The 24,702-nt window shown below is 41.5% G+C and overlaps 1 protein-coding gene across 1 annotated transcript in view; it reads right to left on the bottom strand.

The window, feature by feature from the left end:
- Window positions 1-24,702, bottom strand: part of cachd1 (cache domain containing 1) — an 84,670-nt gene that overhangs the window by 51,748 nt on the left and 8,220 nt on the right. Inside the window, exon 2 of the mRNA XM_010748876.3 lies at window positions 1,115-1,177. Coding sequence (XP_010747178.2) covers window positions 1,115-1,177 — 63 coding nt within the window. The remainder of the gene's footprint in view (window positions 1-1,114; window positions 1,178-24,702) is intronic.

The following is a 24,702-nucleotide window of genomic DNA, read 5'->3' on the forward strand; positions in this document are numbered from 1 at the left end:
GCTCTCTCTTCCTCTGCAGAGCCACTCCTAATAGAGCCTCATCTTTGGCTCGTGGACAGAGGGAACAGGAGAGCGAGCCAACTATGCCGGAACTGTCATCTGAAATAGTCGCCGTTGGCTTCAGAAGGGTCGCAGCTAATGTATGGGCACTCTATAAACTAAGAAGTTAACAACTAAAATGAGTGGAAATCAGTGCTGCTCGGGGACTGCTGCTTATTAACATACACCAAATCAGACTTGTAGCTGAGGTTTTAGACTAGGTCTGTACTATGGAATAAGTTAGACCTGTACAGTAGGTACCATAGCCTGGAAACACTGGAAGTTGTATACTTTTGCGTACTATTTTTATGCAAATCAGCGAGGAAAGGCAACATTTCCACTGAGATGATGAAACAGCAATGCTTCGTGGCCAATTTGAGCTCGTAAATAGCTGCAAGGCGAGAGATACTATACATTTCACACACACACACACATACACTGACAGATGGACTACACTCGTGCACACACAGAAAAGCAGTCGGTGTAGAAATGCAAACAAACATCAGCCTGTCTGTTCATGCTGATGGCTGTTTACCAGTCTGGTGTTTACTGTCACTCTTCCAAGATCCCTGACGCACGAGTGCAAACACACATCGCGCCCGCACACAATTGTGTTTGACTTGATGCCAGACGCCATAAATTCTGAGCATACTTTTCCTAACCTAGGACCGAAATGGCGCACAGACATTTTGCCTTGCGTTTTTTTAAAAAGGTCATATGAAACAAATCTCCCAATTTCTGGATGATGCCATTGTCTCCTTGAAGCCGTTCTTATTCTTAGTCTGCCTGCAGCTCTGCACTCACATTGTGAGCAGAGACAGAGAAAGAGAGAGCGAGAGAGACAAGTGGAAAAACAGTGTGAGAACTTCAAAGCCAATGAGACAGCAGCAGTAGAATTTTAATAAACCCCCTTTTTCCCTCTGATGGCGAGTGTATGTGAGAGTGTGTCTGTGGTCTTGTGTTCAATTCAGCAGCGATGAACAGACACCATCCACGACACATGCATGCACAAACAGGCAGACGCACACACACACACATACACACACACAGGAAGGGAGAAGCCTTTGTTACTCACCTGCTGCACTTCTGTCTCTCCGTTTGATGTCTTCTCAGTGTACACGAACGAGTTGAAAATCCTCTGTAGGGAGACAGAGACAGAGAAAAAAGCAGAGAGTGAGGTTAGATCAGGAGGAATGCCAATAACTGAAAACCATCACCTGAGGAAAGGTATTGGCAGAGTTCTGTTCATTGACAGATTTTGGTTTCAGGTATCGTTGATCTTTGTTATCAACACTCTGGGACTACATCTATAAAAACAGTCAAGAAAATGTGGATTGGAGATTTGTGGGCAAATGAAAACACATTAGGGAATCCACAAACTGTTACTACTATCGCTGTAAAGAATCCAGTCAAATCAGGACCTGTGTGCCACTCTAGGCTCATTCTGTTCAACAAAATAAGAAAAAACACATTTGTCAAGTCAAAGTATTCCTTTCAGGGGTGCCATCACAACAGCTGCATGTTGGGAAATTTTGAAGTTTGATACCCTGCCCTGCCCTCTGGTTGTCGCAATGCCAAACGTATACAAACAAATGCAACCTGTTACACTGTCTTGTAAATCAACACTTTGCCATCACACTTGATTAAATTCAGCCACGTTGATGTGACTTGGCACACACAAGCGCTTAATCTGTTAAGGAAGTGACGGTGTCAAATATTCTCAGTCATCCAAGTCACAGAATGTACCACAGGCACTGTTAGCTTCGATTAACAAGTTAACACGGGGTCAGTAGTGCGATGAAATGTGCTGGACGAGAAAAGCAGCTCAGCACTAAGAGCACTCGTTGTGAAAGCAGCACTAGATATAGAAGATAGAAATGAGAAATAAAATACAGGAAAATGTGTGATATAAACGGAATATTTAAAAAATACAATAAACATATGTGTACTATACACTACACTTGTACACACAATCTTTTCACATTCAGTGTAAAGTGTATTGCAGAGGTATCACTGTATGAATAAATATAAATGTGCTATATAAATAGGAAATACTACACTATTTAAATATGTAAATTGAGGATCTGACTGAAGGCCACATGTAGACCAAATCCAGCACTCCGGTGAAAACGCAGATTCTAGCTGAGGTGGTGCAGACTGCAGGGGATCGCAGTGGAGAAGTTGAGCTGGATCTAACTGTTGGAAAAAAACAGCCTAATGCGGCTGCCAATCAGATGATCAGACCAGTCTAACTCCTTCACAGTCAGAGGCCATGCTGAGGCTATGCAGGCAGTGTTCATAGACTAACACCTGTTGTGTTCGGCTTTTTTTAATCTCTGAACTTCTATGTCTGTGTCTGGCTTGTAGTCTACGCTCAAAAAACACTGGCCAGAAGAATTTTCCTTTGGTTTGTGTGTGATTGTTTGAGAGGAAAAGAGAGGGAGGGAGAACTGGTTGAGAGACACAGACAGTGAATGAGAGTGAGGGAGCATCGGTATCAAAACAGCCAATTAATGAGCAAAATAAAGAGTTATTTCCTGATGTTCAGTAAAAATAAACACACCCCCTAGCAGCTGCCCCTCACCCCCACACAATGCAACCCTGCGTCGACTCACCACAGCTCCTGATTTGGTATGAATGTGACCTACGGATAAAGTGACGAGCGTATACGGGGGTATTGCACAATAGTAGCAGTAATAGCAGTAATCATGGTTGAAGGCTTTTTAGCATGAGAGAATCTGCATGAAGTCCAGCTCATTTAACTAAACTAGCAACATTACTCTATAAAGAAAAATCTATTTAAATAATTCCTCTAATCTTACAGCTGAATAAACTGTGCCAAGTGTAACAACATATGCAAAACAAACTAAACTACAGTGTTAGTCCTTTCTAACGGCATTAACAAGGCCTTGGTATTGTGTAGTTTGGCTCACTGGGTTACTGGCACATGTAAAAGTGATGAAAGCATCATTAACGATGTTAGTCACACCGGTGCTCCTCCTGCTACGACGATTCAAAATGCAGAAACCAATCATGTATAATTTACAACATCAGGGCTTAACTCAGGATATACACTAAATGACTGATTGCTCGGTGATGTATTTACAGGTCCCCACTGTTGAGGGTGGTGTTATATTATGATAGTGCCTAAGCTAATTAACAACAACCAAAGTGACTTCACTGAACGAGACAGAAAAGGCTCCAGTTACCGACGTTAGCATTAGGCATGATGGATTTCTCCGCTCCGACAGGTGCATCTGGAGCCATTTTATGACTGGTCCAGAGAGAACGATAAACCTGGTTATCTGCCAAAACAACCAACCCATACACCCAGCCGGTAAGGCCCTGTCATTTACATCAGCTTCTAGGTCGGGGAGGAAAATGCGTCACCTGTCTAAATCTGGAGGTCAGCCACGACACAAAATGAGGCCGTTTACATGAGCCCGAATCACAGGGTGAAGTTTCCCCCTCCACCTTCCAGACCGAAACATTTTAATAGGCCCTGATTTATATTGTTAAGTGATGAGGAAGCAGAGTGGTACATTAAGGCATGGAGAAAATGAGTTCTGTTGTGACCTCAGCCTGAACATGTGCTAACAGAGCCCCAGAAAAAGACATTTTAGGAGCACACACCTTTATTCAGATGGTCTCCTGAGTCCAATCAGCTAAACATTCTCTCTCTTTCTCCCACTTCCTGACACACACACACACACACACACACACACACACACACTTTCCAAACACAGGCAGCAGTACTATGTTGCAGCTACAAACAGAGTAAAACTAATGTTTGTGTTGAGGCAGCAGGTAGGCAGGTGTTTCACTATAAGCCACTCCACCGCACACAAAGCCTTAAATTACCTGGTTCCACACTGCAACCATTTCCTGCTGCCCGTCCACACCTTTTGTTAGTCACATACCAGAGGATACAAATTACCCAGAATGCACCACAACCAACCTGGAGCAGATTCACTATAGACTGTTATTGCCTAAGCCACGGCTACACCTTTCAACACATCTCTAACAAAGCATAACGAAAACTGAGCAGAGTGTCACTGGTTTCACACAGTTAAAGGGGAAGGTGAGCAGTTCCTTCAAGATATTGTGGCCACCTAAACATCAGGAGAACCTGGATTACACCAGAATGCCAATAAAATGTTGTTTCTTTCCATCGGCTCCTGCAAAGGACAGAATTTAAAGGCACTATATTGAACCATGTTTGTTTAGATTAATCCTAATAATAAAGCATAACAATATAAATAGTGGAAAATATACAAAACACACTCATATTAGGTTACTATAATGGAACTGAAACTGGCCATTTTATGCCATTATTGTGGACTTAAAGGGACACAAATGGCCATTTTATGCCATTATTGTGGACTTAAAGGGACACAAATGATAAGTTCAGCAGGGATGGATGCAAATGAACAGCTATGCCCCAAAATCTCATTATAAAGTCCTCATCTGGGCCATAATCAGGCCATTCAGTTAACATTCTTGTAGATTGAGTATCAAATGGAATTTCTGAAAATTAAATTATGTCTAATGTGGCCTATAGACGCACCCTGGCATAAACACAAACACTGCTAAGTGTCAATCTGTCTTCAACAGAACAGAACAGAAGGGCTCAGTTTCAGTCCTGATTGTCTAAATGGAGTCAGCAGTCCTGCTTATGACCGCTTTGAATGCATTTCTTTCATTTTACAGTGGCATGAGGCTAACATAAAAGTGCTATACAAACAGTTTCATTATGTTATTATTACACATACACGGACACACACAGACACACGCACGCACGAACGAACGCACACGCAGCTGCATATTTCGCTACTGAGTTATTTACAAAGTGCAAAACCAAGCCCAGACAGTCTACTGTTCCACACCCTTCTTAGTGGAAAAAAAAAGGAGAGAAAGTCCAACGAAGAACTGTCAAATAAACACGAACAAGCACACACAAACAGAGCTGCCACTACTTAGCAGGAAGCATGTGCTCTCAAAACACTACACCAACAAAAGAGAAGGAAAATGGGGGGAGAAATAGCCACTGGTGTTGAGAAAGACTTGGTTTTGATTAAGCCAGCAACTCTAAAGAATAAAAAAAAGAATCGGGAACAAATCCTGCAGAGGGAGAAAACCCCTGTTGTTGATTAGCCACAGGTTAGCTGTCTTTCCCCCAGTGCCTCGACTATTTGTTGTTGGAGCTGCTTTGCGGTTTTCACAGCTATGTAGCAGCCAGCGAGGAATGCTCAGCACTGAAACCTGAGAGGCCTGAGGCTGCCTAGGCCACCGTGGGCCTGTGGCCTCCCCTGACCCATAATCAAACACTGAAATGTACACAGACACATACACACCAGCACAGAGCCACACACAGACAACTACGCAGTGTCTGGTGGACTCTCACGTCTGTTCATCTGTCCAAACCCGTAAGAGCAACGGGAAAACAACCATATTTTCCCGAAGACACTCCATCTTAAAAGCAGCAACATTACAGAGCCCTTGCCTCATTTATCAAGCTGTGGAATAAAATCATTTTGTAGCATTAACACGTCGAGTGCTTGTGCAGTAGCAATCCATTTGAATGACTGATGAACCAAAGTTCCAAAACGTCGAGCAGAGCTCTTTATAACACATCCAATATGTGTTTTATGCCAATACCAAGTAAAGGGGAGTGGAGTTAAACCTCTAGTAGTGTCATGGGACTGTTTTTTTTCTGTGAATGGGCGCCTGTTTTGTTCTCTCATCTTGTGTACCCGAAGAAGGACAGACATGAAATACTCCACGGATGAGTAGAAGACCACAAACAACACTGGATTTACAATCCTTAAAAAAAAAAAAAGCCTCAAGTATACACACACACACACACACACACACACACACACACACACACACACACACACACACACACACACACACACACACACACACACACACACACACACACACACACAATGTGTTTTGGTGAGTTGATTGTAACCATAACTTGTTTATTTCCAAGAAGACTGAACATTTAACAGAAGGGATCGAAACAGGCGGCTTTCTCAACACTAAGCTCACGAGAAATGCTTTTAAAGTCCAGTCCACTGATCACAGAGCACCAGCCTTTGTCTCATTAGGCCACTTTTTAAATCCATCCACCTTGGGGTTAATCCTAACCACAGATGACTGCTTCACATGAATGACTAAACCTCAGTGGAAGTTAAAACCGAGAGTTGCAGCGATAATTACCAGAATCTGTGTTGTTTCAGTCCTGTAGTATATTTGTTGGAGCGGTACAGGGCTGTTGGTTATCGCATGTGGAATTCTGTTGCATGTATTAAAAGAAGCGACTTCTCATTTAAACTCTTTCCCAGCTTCATCCAGACTTATCACTTAACCCGCTCAATTATAAGGGCGGATTAAGATTGAGCAGATTTACACATAACAAGAAAATGTCACAATCCTGTCAACCTTATGGTCCACCAGGAGCTTTATTGATGTGTTGAGTCCCAAAACCACGCTCACCTTCTATGATTTTGTTTCTCTTTCTCAGCCTGTTATAGAAGCTTATTTCAATGGTCAAACCATGGGAACCTCCATCTATATGGCATCCATTTAACTGGGCCTGCCTCTTCAGCTCAGCCAGGCTCTCTTAGGGATGCCACAAACCACCTCAAGATGCTCTTCTCCTTTAAAGAGACTTTTGTTCTTAGTGAGGCAGAGAATAAATAAATCCAAACTGATAACACCAGCCCAAAGACAGAGCCTCTGAGAGTCACCTGTGAGTGTTTTTTGGGGAAACGTGGAAAAAAGGGATTAAAAGAGGAGTAAAGGAAAGACGCAGTGTGAAAATGTGAAAACAAGAGTGAGGAAGGAAAAAATACACCTAAGAGCGATTCCTCCATCTTCAAAGGCCACAGCGGAGCTGTAAGCCACACTAATTTGGAATCGGACTGGAGAGCAACGCACCCACACAAAACACACACCCGTTAATCCTGTCTTTAGGGCTTGTTGATCAGTGGTCCAAGGTTTATCTGAGAACACGCTGCAGGGTAAAACGGGAGCATCACTTGGGTGGGGCACACCTCGAATGTGTGTCAGCAAGTCTAAATGATCATGTACCCATGTGCAGAATGTGAATGCACAAAGAGAGAGAACATGCACAGGCTTAGCGCATGTATGTGTGGCTCATCGCCTGCTGTTACTACAGGTTTCTCATTGTAGGAAATTTCTGTGAATGTGAACGTCTCACAGACACACACACACACGCGCACACACACACATTAGGCTGCAGTGTAGATGTTTTGGAGCTGTTGGGCCTGAGAGATTGGTTTCCATACAACTGACAGATAAAAGCATAAAGCCCAAGGGAGAGTAACTGCTGCTTCCTCCATGCTGCTGGTATACAGCTCAGCCTCCCTAACCCTCCCTCCCTCCTTCCCTCCCTCCCTGCCTGCCCCCAGCCAACTCTCCGCTCATTGCACTACAAAGAGCTGAAGCTGGGGATGCGGCATCAGAGCTTCGCGTCTGATGTGCATGTGTGTTGTTTTGTTTTTTTCACTTTTTTTTCCAAGACTCTTTGCCATGTCTCCATCCCCAACCTTGCCCTCCCACCTCGATTTTTCTCTGAACACTACAAAGCAGAGTCAGGAAACAGACACCTGGGAGAGGAGAAGCGGAGTGAAGCAGAGAGAGAGAGAGCAAAAGAGAGAGACAGAGAACGCGCTTTCCGTATTTTTCAAAACACAACACAAAAAGTCTGAAATAATTGCACTTGCAGTTTACAGCTCGGTAACACATAGACCAGAACAACAGAGGAAAAGATCATTTGTCTACGGGGATACACCTGGTGAACAAACCTAGAAAACACAGAAATGCTTTCTAAAGATTCAATGTTTCCTATCAATTATAACTACGCACAACACAACCTCAGTTCAGTTAGAAACCAGATCATGGATGCATCCTGGTTCTAGTCTTTTCACTTCAAAACCTAAAAGTTCTATTTTCTCTATTTCTCCCAGCTACAATCACACCAAATCAAGTTGATAAAAGTAGTTTGTGACTCTCAGTGGAACATATAGATGACTTCTGCAAGTTCACAGGATTTGCAAAGGAGACTGGTCATAATTTATCAGTACTTTCATATAATTCATACATATCTCGTCTTCAGATGAATTCTCAAAATTGTTGGCTTGATGCACATTGCATGGCATGACCACATTTTCAAAGCATGCTTTAGTGTCTATGGAACAAAACTGAATTAATTTAAGTTTTGACCATATCACTGTAAAAAAAAGAAAAAAAGAAAAAGGGATAGCACAGGAACAGACATGTCAAATGTGGCTCTCTAAATGTCACTATAATGGCCACAGAGAAACCAAACCCTTGCTAATTAAGCACGTCTCTATTTCAACCCAGTGAAGTAGGTTCACTAATTAAATGACTAGCCGTCTGCCAACTGCTTGCTGCTGCATTTAGAGGGTGCTGGGGGTCAATTAAATTTGCTTGAATCTAAGTAACGGACAACCTGAGTCTCCAAAGCCCTGGCCCACACACTGTGCTAGTGCGGGGAGTGCATGCATGAGTGCAGCCTGCTAGTCAAAGGCTTGGAACACCATGGATAGCTCTGATTTACTGTGCTCCATTTTCTTCTTCAATACGTGTATTGGTGTGCTTGTGGACGTTCATGCGCACTTGAAAAAGCGGCAAAACTAGGGAGGATTGCTGCCACATGCTGAAATAATTTTTAGGCTTTACATCTTCATAAAAACATAGCTTGGTTGTCATAGTAATGGGACTTTAAACTGTAATGGACTAAACAGTCCAGTGTTCTTTTTAAAGCAAAGTTGAAATCCCAGGCTGCATGGATGCTTCACAGAAGCACTTTTAGGCTGATTGTGACCCCTCGTTTCATACATCACTCTCATCTCACCACTGCTACAATGCGGATTTCAGTCAAGGTAACACTGAGAAAGAAAGTACAATGATTGGAACTTCAATAGGCAATCGCTTATTGATTCTGGTGTAGTATTAGAGAATCCTAATGTACCCACATTGAGTTGTCAGAGCTTTCAGAAGTGATCAATAGGCTTTGGAGAAAAGCCCAATGTCCCAATATTTGAGTTGCCTGACATTTCTGAAAAACTTACAAAGATATTACTATTGACAGTAACTAAGCATATTGTAATTTAGTGGGCTATGATCCAAGCTCTAAGGGTGTGGTGGTGGTTTCAGTCTGGTTATGGTATCCAGCTTTGTGACATTAAGTGACAACTGGGAACCTTTTCAACATCCGACAAGTCCAAGACTTTGGATAAATGTCCAAATTTGGACACTGACCACATGTGATGGGTTTTCAATGTGGAGCAACTTATAAAGACGCAACATACAATATTAAACCTGTTTTCGAACATTTTCCACCAGAGTGCCTAATTCTATTTCTCATACGCAATCATCCCCCCAAATACGGCTTCCTGATGCAACATGCCATTTAAGGAGAGATGCAACTTGTATATTTACCACTTAACTGAATTTATTCAACATAACTAAGAGCAAAAATGTATTGATCAGTATCTTCAGCAATATACTTAGATTATGCTGCCAGAAAAGTTGTAAGAAAAGAAAGACTTGATGCAGCCCGATTCTGCATAGTTGGGGGTTGCATTTTTGGCTGGTTTCCACATATTTCAACTACTCCTTAAGTTTAAAAAAAAAAAATAATAATTTGTAACGTTTATTAAACTAACAAGCCTGAAAATCCCAAAGTGACTGCACTCGCAAAAAAAGGTTCAACAAAAACGATCAGGAAAAGAGTCATAGCATATGTAACACATGTTACCATCTGTAATCAACTCCCTAAAGAGAAACAAAGAGAAACCTACAGTGTTTCAAACTCACATCTACAGATGCTACAGATATTATTCATGCGAAATGTACGGGAGTGCAAAGATCCCAAGAAACTGGACTTTCTTTATCTCCCTCTCCCTCATTCAACTGGGGTCCCGTCCAGACCAATGCAGTGGGAGGGTGAAGCCTGTCAGCTATCGGGTGCTGTGGTTCTGAAATAACAAGACCCTCTTTTGTCCAAACAGCATCAGGGCCAGGAGAGAGAGCGAGAGTCACCGCCATACAGATCCTAACAGCTTCCACACCACCCCCCTACACCTACCCGAGAGGCTCTCAGTGTCGGCCTGGGATGTTTGCTCTCCCTCTCCACCAGACAGGATATAATGCTTTCCACATGTGAGAGAAAAATGGGAGGGAATGGAGGGTGGAGGAGAGAAGAAGGGTGGAGAGGGGGGGACAACAGAACTGTGGAAGAGTGGGGCGGGGTCAGACATAAGAAGTAAAGAGAGGAGATAGATAGCCAAACCGTGGTTTGAGAACTTCTCACACCAAAGCCAGGCTTCTTGATTATTTAAAGCTATGGCTGAATAAAGATGTAAATATGAATATCTACCCATATTTCAGTCTTTATTTGATGGTTTGTAATGAAGAGGTAGTAAAACCTGAGAGAAGTTGGGGCTGGAGTTGAACCAAGTGCATTACAGTTACAAATGATCCATCATTACTGATATTATGACCATTGGCAAAGATCCTATATACATTTGATGCAACCACACAGCTTTGCACCATTAAAACAAGACTATTGTTTTGTACTTTTGTTTTCATTATTCCCATTCTCCATCAAAAAGCTCTTCAACAGCCAACTCAAGATATACATTGTTGTTTAAAATTGAAGAAAGCCTGGGGTAACCCAACAGCAATCATGACTGTAAGCATTTTAACTTCTTGTCTCTGTGAAATTAAGGGTAATTTTAGCATGTGTAGTATTACCCCATTTAGCTCTCCTGCAACACAAAGCATGGTAATGAACCAACTGAATTGTGGCCAAGCTCGAGTCCAAAAGTAAGCCATTGTGGCTCAAATGAGACACATAATCTGGCAGTTTAGTGTGTAAATTAGGTTTCCGCCTTTCTCTCTCTCTCTCTTTGAGTGTTAAGAAACAAGTAATGTTGTGGGTACTCCCCATCAAACTGACAGAAAGGAGGGTGAAGGACACGTTAACACTGATATCTTGGCTAGTATAGTTTATTTTAGCATAACCTATGGGGTGCATGTGCCTATGCGAGCACGTGGTGAGAGGGAGAGGGCCCCACACAAGGTTCTTTGATGTCAAAGCAGTCGAGCCATGGTTACAAGGCCACAGGCCAATGTAACCATGCTCTAATCATACTTGACTAATTAGAAGTACTAAAACTTAAAAAACTTCTGGTTCTAATCTTATTTTTTTTATTAGACTTTTTTTAGCACTATGCAAAATTCATGGGGACCAGAAAATACGTTAAATATATTGGAATGGATCGTATATGGCTCTGAAGGACCAAAGGATAAAGTATATTAACATCACTAGCGCCAAGCCAGCAGTGCATTGTGGGAGTAGCAACTTGCTGTTAAAGTGGAGCCAATGTGAAAACTTTCCAAAGGCAGATCAAAGCTGCATACCTGAGCACCTCCATTAAGATGATAAAATCTCGGAGTGAAAGAGGACGAAAACAAAACCTCACACACTGCTGTCAAATAAGTTCGACACAGGAATGCGAGATAATGAGAAAACGCTGCGTTTTATACGGGCTTTGAGTGTTTCTCTGTATCAAGAAGTCCTTAAATGATGCCATTTATGTTAACACGACGTGACTGAGACTGAAAGCCAAAGGATGATTGTAGTCTTACCATCATGCACCGTGTGCACTTTGGGTTATTCAATGATGTGGAAATTTTGTAAATAACTGGAGACCGAGGCAATTAGTTGAGATCTGAATGAAATACTGTGTTTATTTCATATGACCAGATTCACATCAAGACCTTTAGTTAATTGCTGTGAGGTTCGGGGTGAGGGAGTTCAAACTAAAAAAGAAGCTCCGCTGCAAATCATGGTTGGCTAATGTGTACTATACATTCCTTTAACCATTACTTTAGTCCTATAGTGGGGGGACAGGCATGTTTACAGCTGATACTGACACTTTGCTATGGGATGATTTTAAAATGCAATAGTTGGATGTTTGCAGGTTCTTATTACTCAGGGTTCTTAACAGGGACCAACACTTGGGGAAAAATGCTTGGATCGTGTCCACTCTGTATTTTTGTGTCCATTGTAAAATAAAAATAAACTCAGGAATACCTCTTTCAGAACCAACAGCTCCAAGTGAGATGACGAATGACATGAGTGAAGCAAACAGGAGGCACAGCACTGGAAACTAAGCAAGTCTCACAAACATTTAACCTCTGGACTGGGCTTCAGCCATCTCAGGGGCCAATGCCAACCTGCCAGCAGCCTCTGGCACTACAAGTCCCAGTCACACCCTGGTGGTACTGCCTGCCAAGGCCAGAACTTCACACTGACCTCTTAGAGATGTCAAAAAGATCAGAAAGAGTGTGTGAAAGAACTGAGACTGATAAACTGTAAATAAAGGTCAAAGAAAAGGCAGAGAAAGAGAAAAAGAGACACACAGAGCATAGGCCCTGTCAACCAGGGCCAATAAATTCTAAACTTTGATATATGCTTCCTGCCAAAAGAGCCCCGCTCTCAGCCAAGTGAAAGGATGTTCAGATGGGGCGCCTGCTCTGTCTGCACAAAGTACCCTGGATTATCTTCACATTCCTTTGCTGTGGACTCATCTGTAAGGCTTTTACTTGCAGTTTACGTATGTACACATGAGCCACACTATAGATAAATCAGTACAAACTTGTCATCAAAATGAGAAGAAAATAAGACAGTGTTCCTTAAAGATCCTTAAAAATGGACGGTTGGAGGGTCAGACCAAATAATGATCCCGAGACTATGGAAAGTAATATGTAATATATATATATATATATATATATATATATATATATATATATATCTGAGTCAGGCAGGTGAGTGTAGAAACAGTCAGGAAAAAAAGGAGATGGAAAGAGGAACAGCTCAGCGAGATGGGGAAGAGATAAAGAGAGAAAGGACAGTGAGGGAAAAAAAACAGTTCCTGGGGTGGTCTCCTTCTCGGGTTTCTGAGCATGATGTGACATCATGTCTGGCCACTGTTAGAAGGTCTCTGTATAGACGGGGCGCTTTGTTCTACCCCATGTATTCTTAGGGCAGTTACACGCACTGATTAATAGAGCCATGGGTCGCTCTGCAGAGAGGCCTAAAGCTACATACGATACTGGTTGCTGCCCTTGCCAAGCCAAACTAGTACAGCCTGGTCCTGTTGACCCACCTGTTAATACCAATAACCTGGATTTAACCAGTAACAGCAGTCAGGAAGAAATGGGTCAAATGTGAGTGGATACATGTAGACTGTCGTGTTAAACATTTGTGTGTGAAAAGAGTACAACTTTCCACACATGCGGTACACTAAAACTAATGCAGAGATGTGTTGATTCAACTTTGTTAACATAGCACAGGATGTACAGTAGTTTGTGGTGCCGCTGAGCTGTCTTACATTATACTGAGAGGTGTCTGGAATATTTAGTCTCCCCTTATTGATATGAATGAGATGGACACAGTATAATCAAACAGCACTATAACTGCAGCTGCCAATATGACCATAAAGTTGAAATCAGCACATCTAAAAGACGTTTTCTTTTTAGTTATCTTACAGCATTGATTCATTCCATCAGCTAGACTGCTTTAGTTAGCTTTCAGTTTATTTGCAAAGCACTTTTAAGATACCTAAAACAAAAATTTCCACACTGTGAAAGCATTTATCATCACATCTTGTGGGAGGTTCAACCCAAGAGTTTCAACGAGTTTTTCACAGTATGATAACGGACTCAGAAAATACCTGCAAGTCTGTCCAAGCAGCGCAGAAGGTCATGCTAAAGTCTATGCTGATATGACATGATAGGACAAATATGAAACAAGATACTGTATTGTCCTCCTCTTGCCTCATATGCCTCATAACAAAAAAAGTCACCTGTTGTCAGGCCACCAGATTATGTTCGACAAACTAGCATCTTTCAAGCAGTATATTTGAATCCAAGCATTTTCCTAACCTTGAAAACATAACGGATAAATCAAGCCTTTAGAGCATTAGGACTTTGTACAAATTCTGTTGAGACGTAAGAGACTTCTGTTGCCACTGACATGAATTAAAAGTGAAATGAATTTGGTTTGAGGTGGCCAGAGCACTGAAAAATCTCTCCAGAAACAATGTTCCACGAAATCAGGGTCATCCAGATACCTCGCCATGAAACATTTTCCTCTGGGTGACTTTTGCAAAAGAAAATAGTTCAGAGTGAAGTTACCCACAGATTCAGTGTCTGTCTGAATAAATACACAATGCACATTCCCCAGACGTATGATCAGAGCAACTACCATAACACATAAATGACGACGTGGCAAAATAAATTCTCAGAATACACTTGTGACTAATATAAAACGCCATTACTGTGTAGAGTAATGCATGCCATAGCGTAAAGTAGCACAGTAAAGCACAGCGTCAATCTTTATGACATGACATGATTAACTGAATGCAGGATTTGTGTTGGCTACTCAGTGTGTTGTGGGAGGCAACCTAGGAGCTGTGGTGAGGAAGGAAAAACATCAGCCAATGCTGTGTTAAATTAAAAGCGCATTTATGCAAACGGTCATATTGACTCACGTAAAAATGACAACTATAGACAAATACATCATGCATCCAACAGCAAATAACAGCTTCTACAGCATGACACACTGAAAAACTTTCATTCCAATTTCACGTCCGACCTGTCTTCACAGCCAATCCTCTGCAGCTGCACGTGCGCGCACACACACACACACACACACACACACACACACACACAAGTGAATTAAAAAGGAGGACAGTTTATGAGTTGTGACCCTCACTTGCGGCAGGAAACCACGGTGCCAAAGTACACACATAAAATACACGCACGTACACAAATCTCCTTTTTCTCTGTGCTATCGTGCAGATGCAGCTGTGTAACTCCCAAACACGATTTGTTTCAAAAAGCTGTCTCACAAGTCAGCAGAAGAGACAGATATAAAGAAGAAAGAGGTGCAAGTGTGCAAAGAGAGCGGGAAAGTAAATAAACAATGAAGGAAAAGAGGATATCAATGAGAGTGGGAAATTAATGATGGACAAAAGATCCTGCAGAGACAGAAAAATTTACGGAGCAAGCAATAGCTGTTGATGACTGAACCTTTTCATAACTGGCCCAAAGTAAAAACTTCTGAAAAAGATATGTTTGGAGATATAATTGAGAAAAATAGAGAGAGATGACATATGGGGGTCTCTGGAGAGATCAAAGGCAGGGAGGAAGAAAGGCGGAGGAGGAAAAAAGAAATGCAAACAGAGAGAGATCAGAAATGTGCACCTGTTGGTTTTGGCTCAGGTGAAGCACACTCAGTATTCCCACAAACTCACACATAGAGCTTTTGCTATGACTCAAACACAAGAGAGTGGATGAAAAGACTACCAGACAAACTTTTGTCGAATGTGACCACATTTTTTTTTTTGCCTCGCTGCCAGCAACTGGGAGTCACACACAACCTGAAATTTCAAACAATTAGAATGTATTTACTCATAGTGCAAACTTTCATTTAGAGAGCAAATACACAACCCAAGTGTTTCCACCTGATGTTGAGCAATTTTTAAAAAGGACCAGTTTGTAGCATTTAGTGGCATCTTACGGTGTAGTTGCGTACTGCAACACCCCTCTACTCACCCTGCTGTTCCAAACATGAAGGTGAAACTACCGTGGCCGTGAAACGCACAAAAAAAAAATGCACCTAGAGCTACTGTTTGGTTTGCACTTTCTGGGTTACTGTGGAAACAAGGTGGTTTAACATGGCAGACTCCGTGGAAGAGGACCCACGGTGTCTGGCAAAAACACAATTCTTATGTTCAGCTAATTATAGCATGCATATTATATTATATTCCATTTCTTCTTTACATACAGTGGTCCCTCTTTTATCGCGGGGGATACTTCTAAAAATAACCCGCAATACACGTAATCCGCGAAGTAGGTTTTACAATTATTATACATGTTTTAAGGCCGTAAAACCCCTAACCACACACTTGTATACACCTTTTTTACACGCATTTTGTACAGTACTCCCTTAAACAGGACGCAGAACACATGTGCGGTTCTCCCTTAGCCAATTCCGGACGCAGAACACAATGCGCGTTCATACTGTACAGTACGCTGTAAAAAAAGCATGCAAAATGACACTGAAAAAAATCCGCGAAACAGCGAGTCCGCGAAAAGTGAACCGCGATATAGCGAGGAACGACTTTAATTTTAAAAAACAAGTAATTTCTTATTTTTGTTCACTCTTCTGAGGTAAATAAAGGTCACAGCTATTTAAAAAAACTAGCGAAATAGCCTATACCTAACAAAGAATCCTAGCCTAGCCTTGTTAACAGCTTTGCCTGGTCACCATTTCAGTGTTTGATACATTTTTATCCAGCTACATTTTAAAGCTAGCCTAGGTTACGTTAGCAAGCAGCTAACGAGCTCACTAGCTAACATCTGTGCTGAATTTAAGCAACTGCTGTAGGCCTACAGGGTGTTCCTAGAATTGGTGTGAACTGGGACAGCGAGCTCTTAAATCCCTACAATATGTTATTTTGAGTTTTTGAGTGCTAGTCTTTGTGCACCGTCATTGTGGTGCGTTCCGTGCTTATTGGTTAGGGTTTGGTAGGGGAAGCCCATCATTACAGTTATATTACTTTCCTTAGTGCACCTCTTGTGGGCTGCCACAGTGCAATGTAAGCCTGCTACAATGACTGTTTCAATATATATGCATATAGGGATATTTCAGCTTCTCTTTAGCTCAACGTAACAGAAGCAATATATGGTAAAATAAATCTCCAGTGGGCAGGTGGGGCCATGTAAGTCACTGCCAGCAAGGACTACACTCACAAGGGAAAAACACCCTACTAGGAAAAAATACTGCACCCTGGCTGAGCGAAGACCAACTAAAGCCACTGAAAGATTCCTTTTTTTTTTGTCAAGGCTGTGGAGTACTCCATTTTCCCACCACACCCCAAAAATAAGACTTTCCAAGCATACTCTTTGTATGATCATTTAAAGAAGCTTTAATTAGATTATTTTTGTGAGTGCATTATGCAGCTTGCACACATCATACTGAAAAAGAATGAAACAGATGTTTTTTGTAGGGTGTTCCACATAATAGAGCACAGAACTATATGAGCACCCTAACTAGGCTGCTTTGACTGAAAATATTCATTTAATTGAGGTGTTTGTACACAGGCCCCAATCCCGGGCATTAATTCATACGCACAAGTCTTATGTATGCAAAATATATAGAAAAAATATATTGTTTACATTCATTAACAGTCAAGAAAACGACAGGCGTACACATACACACAGTGTCTGTGTTTCACAAATGTGTCATGCCGAGCTCTTAGACAGCAGGCAGGCCTATGGGGGGGTGTCAACTGAATATGCATCAGGTTTCTTTCCTATGCTGTCTAAACATCGGAAACCTCTCCTATTCAGATTCATGAGTCGATCATTGCTGTGTGCAGAAGCTCAAGTGTGAGTGCTTTCAAAAGAGAGACAGAGAGGGAGGGAGGGAGGTGGGGGGTGTCCCCAAGGACATTCACAAGTTTCTGGTATGTAAATGATGAGTGGCTTTGCTGTTTTTGAGCATGAGGAGAGGGAGAGCAGTGTTTCTGTTTTTAGGTATGCAGGAGACATATGACAGCTCCTCTCAAAGAACAATCCTCTATTTGGCATTCCTGCTAACAGTCAATCAAAATAACTCGTTTGGGACCTCATTAAATACTTAATAATATTCAAATATTCATATCATGAAGTTGGATGAAATGACACTGTGTCATGTTGTTTATATATTAAAATTTTCTTTCTCCACCAAAAATTTTACATTATTTAAAATGATTCAAAATAATTATTTTTCATGAAATAACTTTAGCAAAAACCTGAAATACGGTGTACAAACAGTCAAAAATTGGAACAGTTTAATAAAGTAAATCGTTTTGATGTGTATAAGTTTCCATCTGAATACCGTGTAAATTTTCGAGTTCGAGATATTACTATTCTGTTTCTTTGTTTCATGTCTCAATGTGAGAACTTATTTGATCATTCTTAAAATTATTAAAAGTACTGAAATTATTTGAGTGTGTTGCTCATTAAACACATCAATTCCACCTCAAGTGAACGCAAAGACTTTGCTGTGAAATTGGCAAAATTCTGAGTTTCTATTGTGATACTTCAAAATGTCAAACTCTGCCACTGGAAAAAAAAAGCCTGTACTGTTGTAATAATATTTACTCAGATTTCTCCAGTATTATACCATCTGGCTTTCATCGTTGATGATTTTGTGAATTTTATTGCAGAAAATAAAAAGGTCTGGTATTTACATTTTGGTACATTTTTTTTAATGATTTAATAAGATCTTTTTAAAAATGTTTACATAGCACTTAGATTTATATGATTTTTAAAAGTCCAATATGTAAGATTTCTTTACAGAAGATGGCAGATATGGAACATAATATTCATAACTATGTTTTCATTACCGTATGATCATTTGAAAATAAAAATCATTGTGTTCATCACGTTTTAATGTGCGTTTTCTTCTCTAAACACTGGATCCAAATGGGGACTTTCATGTGTTTTGCAAGTTTGATTAATCCAGCAAATTAAATAAATTAATGCTTTTCATCACAATGACGAAAAACTGTAAATCTCAAACCAGTCCTGATCTTTGATGAGGAACATTGCCTGCACAGGGAGAGGGAGATCTCATAAATATTACAGCAAAATCAACAACAATTGACCAAATCTTATTGTCCCGTGACATCCAGTATGTTGTCATATCACTCGACCATCACACACGCAGGCAAAAGAATGAAAATCAACTCACCCCTACCTGTACACACACAGGTCCCTGTTCCCACAGAGCTCAGTATCAGTGTAAGAGCCCTTTCACACATAGACCAAGTAACACCGACGGATTAACATTTCCGGAAAAGGTAAGAGATCTGGCTCGTTCACACCATCAACTGCACTTCGCTTGAAAACAGAGCAGGTTTAAGGCTGCTGCGTGCTTCACTTGACGGATTGTTCAAAAAGCAACACAGCTTCAAATAACACCACATACAGTGGTGCCTTTATGCTGAAATGTTATAACACCAGGGTGATGCTGGAAGTCCTATTTTACCATTGTTTTAACAGTTTAAGTGGTTAATGCGTTAATTTAAGTTCTTCACATATCCTGCTTCAAGATTCTTTCCTATAGAAACCTGATCCAGGAATTTCCTTCTTTAAAACACCACACTAAATTCACACAAACTTTACCTTGTGATGCCATACTGAAATAAAAGCTTTAAGATTTCTGCGGGTAGTGTTAGTTTGGTGCTACGGAGTGTGGAAAAGTGTTCAAGACTGCCTCTGATGTTGTGAAGATTCAATTATATATTTAAAAAAAAAACATAATGGTAACACATATAGTAGTACAACAACACCAAGGTAACACAACATGCACATTTTTTGGATTTCTTCAGCGTACATTTATTCTCGTTTGAATACGCAACTTCCATAAAATGCCAAGAGATACCAGCACAAACCCCAGCTGGCTGATGGTGCCAACACCAGGGCTAGACAGGCTGAGAAAAGTTGGCATGGCACCAGCCAGCCAATCCTGGCAATGAGCAGGCCTTCTGGAGAGCATGAAAAGGAAAGTCTGGGGTATAGAAGTTTGGAAAGAGAGGAGGAAAGGGACGAGACTGGATAAAACCAAAAATTTTGTTTCTTGTCGAAAGAGTTAACTGAGCTTGTTTGAGCGAAGAAGGAAAAAAAACACAAATGTATGCCTGAGTAGTGAGGCACACCAGCTTGCTATACAATTGGCTGAACATTAGACCTCTCAGCAAGACCGCCAGTACTGATTTCAGTCTGGATGGGCATACACACACATACACAAACACAGATGGACAATGGCGTTTCTTTTTTGGCAGGAGACAGGAGGGTGAAATTGATGCTGCTGCCAGAAACATCTCATCATTTCCTTGTGATGCTACAGATTTCCCCCCTGAAAATCTGATATTATATAGATGTGGGATGCAAGCGGCAGCCACCTTTTCAGACTGCACCAATAATCTGGTTCAACAGAAAAAAATAAAGGATTAATTGCTGGTCTACACAGTGTGTGAACCAACACAGAGCCCAGATGATCCTATCAGCCTATTTCACCAAACAACCAATTGTTTTTGTATGAGTGAAATCAAAGCAGGGCCACCACAAAGAAAACCTGCACAAACACTGACACAGACAGAAAGAAAAAGTCAGGAGAAAACTGCAAAGTCTCTTAAATGAGAGGCCAAGATGTGAAATGTGCTGCAAGATGAATTCAAGATGGTCCCTATGCAACAAGAGCAATATGTTTTTATGAGTCTAGGACCCAGCATGAGACATTATGGTTATCATTTGGGCACTGAGCTGAAGACATTAAAAACTTATGGAGTTATCATGTCTAACCTAAGTGAGCTCTCTTCTTTGGTTTTCTCCAGTCTTTAGTGCGATAGTGCCAAGTCTGTTGTCTCTGTGCATTTAAATAATTACGTCAAAATCATATTGGAGTTCTGACTAAACTAAGATTGAAAGCAGATTTTCTGTAAGAGGACACTTTCCTCATCACAGCCAGGAAAAATGAGCTGTATTCTTTTGTGATCTGGTGTCATGTTGGCATGCCAGCAGGAGAAAATGTCTATTTCAGTGTTAAAACACCAAAGCCTGTTTGGCTTTCCCTAATGCCCGTCTTCCATTACTTGTGAGTCAGTCCAGATCAAATAAGCCACTCGTTTGGCAAACACATAACTGAGCACGAGACACTGATAGCTAAACACAGCTGCAGCCGCTCTGTACATGGAGCTTCATATGAGTCGGTGTTTATGTGAGGTATGTGTGCGTATAGGTCCGGACAGAGATAGTGTAAGAGCGTGACTGTAGGTGTTTACATGTGTTTGGAACATTGAGAGTGTCTGAAGCAGTCTGCCCATTTTTCATCTCACACTCAAAAAGCTCTGACACTCCTCCTTGCCTCCTAATTAACAAGCTGTAGTCCATCGCCCCCCTCCCTCCCCTTTTCCATTTTCTCCGTAAGAATAAAAACACCTCGCCTCTTTTCATCTTCTGACCAGCCTTGTCTTATAAAGACAGAAGCAAGTCCAGAGTTCAACTCATTAGCTCAGGTCACTTCCTGACTTTTCTTCAAAGGCGGCGAACCGGCAGAAGACAAAAAGGCACAGGACGGCGTCACACCACCACCACCCACGGGCACAATTACACAGAGAAAAGGAATGGGGAGCACAGAAGATGAGAAGATGATGGAGAAGATGGACAAAGGAAGAACTGTAGTGCAGACATCTTGTCACACTGCTGAGAAGACCTCAAGGCACAAAGACAAACCAAAAGAAATTAAACCTCTGCTCCCAGTCTCTATGCTGAGCTAAGCTAATCACCTCCTGGCTTCCTCACTACTAGTGCTCTCTCTCGCTCTCATTCACTGCGTATGTCACTTGACCTTGATTGTTGTTTTGACAGAGACACAAAACCAAATGAGGCTTCCAAGTGTCACCAAGTATCTTCGTTTAGGAACTCCACCTGGATGGCACACAGTTTCAGTGAAATCTCAGGCTGACTGTGAAGTAATTTGACCGCTCTGATCGCTGGATCGGTGCTGCATACCCTGCAGTCCCCGCAGCCTAAACCGGCTATCCCGTTAAAATGAATGGGGAAAACCTGCATTTTCACCACAGCGCCCAATTCGGTCTGAGCCGGCCCTGAGGGAACAGGCATGAAAGTGGTATCTTCTTTTCTAACTCTCAGCAGGAGAGCTAATGTGAAACTCTTCCTTGCAGCTCTTCAACTATTTTTTTAACCCTTCTTAAAAAGTTTGTGTGCAGCCACAGTTAGTAAAGTACCCATTAGTAAGGAGTAAGGAGCCCACAAATGATCTTAATAAACATATTTGTATTTCTGTGCTTTCTATCTCGAATAGGTTGTGTAAATCATTACCGACTGCAAGTTTACCTGGTATCATGATGTTTATGAATGGCTGTGAGGAGAGAAGTTAGACTAACTGTGCTGACCTCCACAACCCTGTGACCCTGGAGTTGGAAAGGCGTCATATAATTCCTCACCATCAGAGAGAAAGATGCAAACTGCTGTGACAGTGTCTGTGCTCTGTGCGCGTTCGGGTGTGTGACTCCACTATATCCAATTCTTGGCTGCCACTGCTGCACGAGCTCTACCAACTTTCTTTCATTTCCTACCCTCTGCACCTATCTTGGCACTGTAACAGCTTAAAAAGCCCTCTGTCTCGAGGAAGAACCCCAAAGCCCACGATTACATATGGATAGCACAGTCAGATCTATGCCTCCCCAAAATGAACCTATCCACACACAGAAATACTGCAAACAGGCATAAAACAACAAGAATGGAAATGTGATACAACTTCAGAAACAGCTCTTCTCCGCAACTGTGAAGTTTGGGTTTACGGCGAGTTTATGTATGCAACACAGAGCTCCGAGCGAGCGAGCGAGCGAGAGCGAGAGAGAGAGAGAGAGAGTGTAACAGAAAGAGAGAGAAAAAGAGAAAAGAGGCATAAAAACAGTCTGATCCGCTTCTACACAGTAGGAGCTCCAACTCTCTCCTCATCGAGAATGCAAAGCCTCTTCTGCAGGAGTGTGTGTGTGCATTGTGAGGGGGGATGGGGACCTTACAAATGCATGGTGTCTGGGGGAGGGAACTGGTCCCTCTATACTCTCCTTGCCCTCCCAATCGGGTATTTTGCTCACTGCCCCCTTGCCTTTGCCACAAGCCCCCTCCCCATCCCTTTCCCCCCCTTTCTCTCTTTCAGGGAGAGTTCATTTTGAGTCTCTCCCATTGTGGCGAGTGAAGGGACTGACTTGCTAAGGGGTGGCCTGGGGTCCCATGGCTCACACTGCCAGGTCAGTCCTGTTGGAGCTAACTAAGTAACACTGGCAGGAATCTGGAGGGGGGGAAAAAAACACAAAGCCTGGATCACCAATAAAGATCCTTTTCTCTCTCTCATTGAGTGCATTTGTTATCGCTGTGTGTGTGTGTGTGTGTGTGTGTGTGTGTGTGTGTGTGTGTGTGTGTGTGTGTAAGGCTATGTGAAGAAAGACAAGGCAGAGGGGGTGATAGTGAATGGGAGATAAAGAGTGTGTGTGAGAGAGAGAATCATTAAAAAAGTGAGAATGAGCTGATTAAACACGGTCAGTTAATTAGTTCTCCTGTTTAATAAGCAGAGGAAAGAGTTGGCTACTTTCACTAAAAACCTGGTGATGCACAGGACTCAACACACTGATGATCAGCACAAAGAAAATTAAATCATCAACTGCTTTCGTAATCAACATAAAACTTATTTATAAAATAATGAAAATAATTGAATTGAAAATAAATGTGACATCAGCTAAAGAAATCTTGGGAATCAACCAAAACCTAATGGTTTCAGCTCTATACATCATTATGACACAACACATAGACAGGTGTATGAATGCTTCAAGTGGCATCCTGATCTTTATCTCAGGTAAAAGAGATAACAACAGGATGTTTGCAGCTGGAAAAAATGTTATTTACCTAATCTAACCATGTTTAACTACATTGCACTTAGATAGCAGCCACAGAAATGTTCAGTCTAGATTCTTAACAGGCGCTTAGCATTATGGGGCAGGTCAAAACGGGATACAAGTGATGAGAGATTTGGAGCAAGCAAAAGCAGACCAAAAAAAAAAAAAAAAAATGCAAAGGCTGAGGAGGCTGCAAATCACTGCAAAACCAATTTCAGTCAAGGCCAAACAGAGAGAGAGAGAGAGGGAGGCCTTCTTCAACTGGGAGATGTGGGAAACAGATCAAAAAGCGGTCGGATAAATGATCTGGCCACGACAGTACAGACAGATTTAAACCACAACAGCTGGTGCAGGAGGGGAAGAACATCAGTTTTATGCTCCGTCCTGACCGCAGTCCAGCAGGAGCCAAGAGACAGTGCACTAGGCTGTACTTACACAGGCAAAAAAAAAATAAAAAAAAATTAAAGGGATTTGATTGAAATGAATGGGAGTTGCGTTGTCCAAAAGCTCTGGAGAAAAGAAAAAGAAAAACCATCTCTGAAAATGTTTTTCTCTCCATATCTTTCTTCCAGCAGGCTTCAAAAGCAAAGTTAGATATGGACGTGGGCTGCAGGTAGATTAAAATAAAGATGAATACTTCAAATGATACATCATCCATCTTCTTCTCCAGTCTCTGTGCAGGTAATATGGCTACTGTTAAAACTGGATATGGCTAGGTCAAAAAGAAAGTCTGAAGAGGGAATTTTAACAAAGTGAACCAGACAGTTGACAATAGGCAAAGAGGAAAAGAGCATATTACTGAAAATAGTCATATTTCTCATGATTATTAACAAAGTTTGGATGTCCTAGATCTAACTTTTGCTGTTGTCACTTAGGCTTAAAACCATTAAAATAAGATAAATAGAGCAGGCTGATGTTGCTAAAGAATAAATTTGCAATTTTTCCGAGCTTCACAGATTTAATAGATGTTTTCTTCCAGCAAAATGCAGAATTGAAACATCAGAATTTTTGATGATGGACTTCATTTACAAGGTAACAAGGAGCATGAATAATAAAACAC

This window comes from Larimichthys crocea, chromosome XVII (assembly GCF_000972845.2).
Source record: "Larimichthys crocea isolate SSNF chromosome XVII, L_crocea_2.0, whole genome shotgun sequence".
NCBI lineage: Eukaryota > Metazoa > Chordata > Actinopteri > Sciaenidae > Larimichthys > Larimichthys crocea.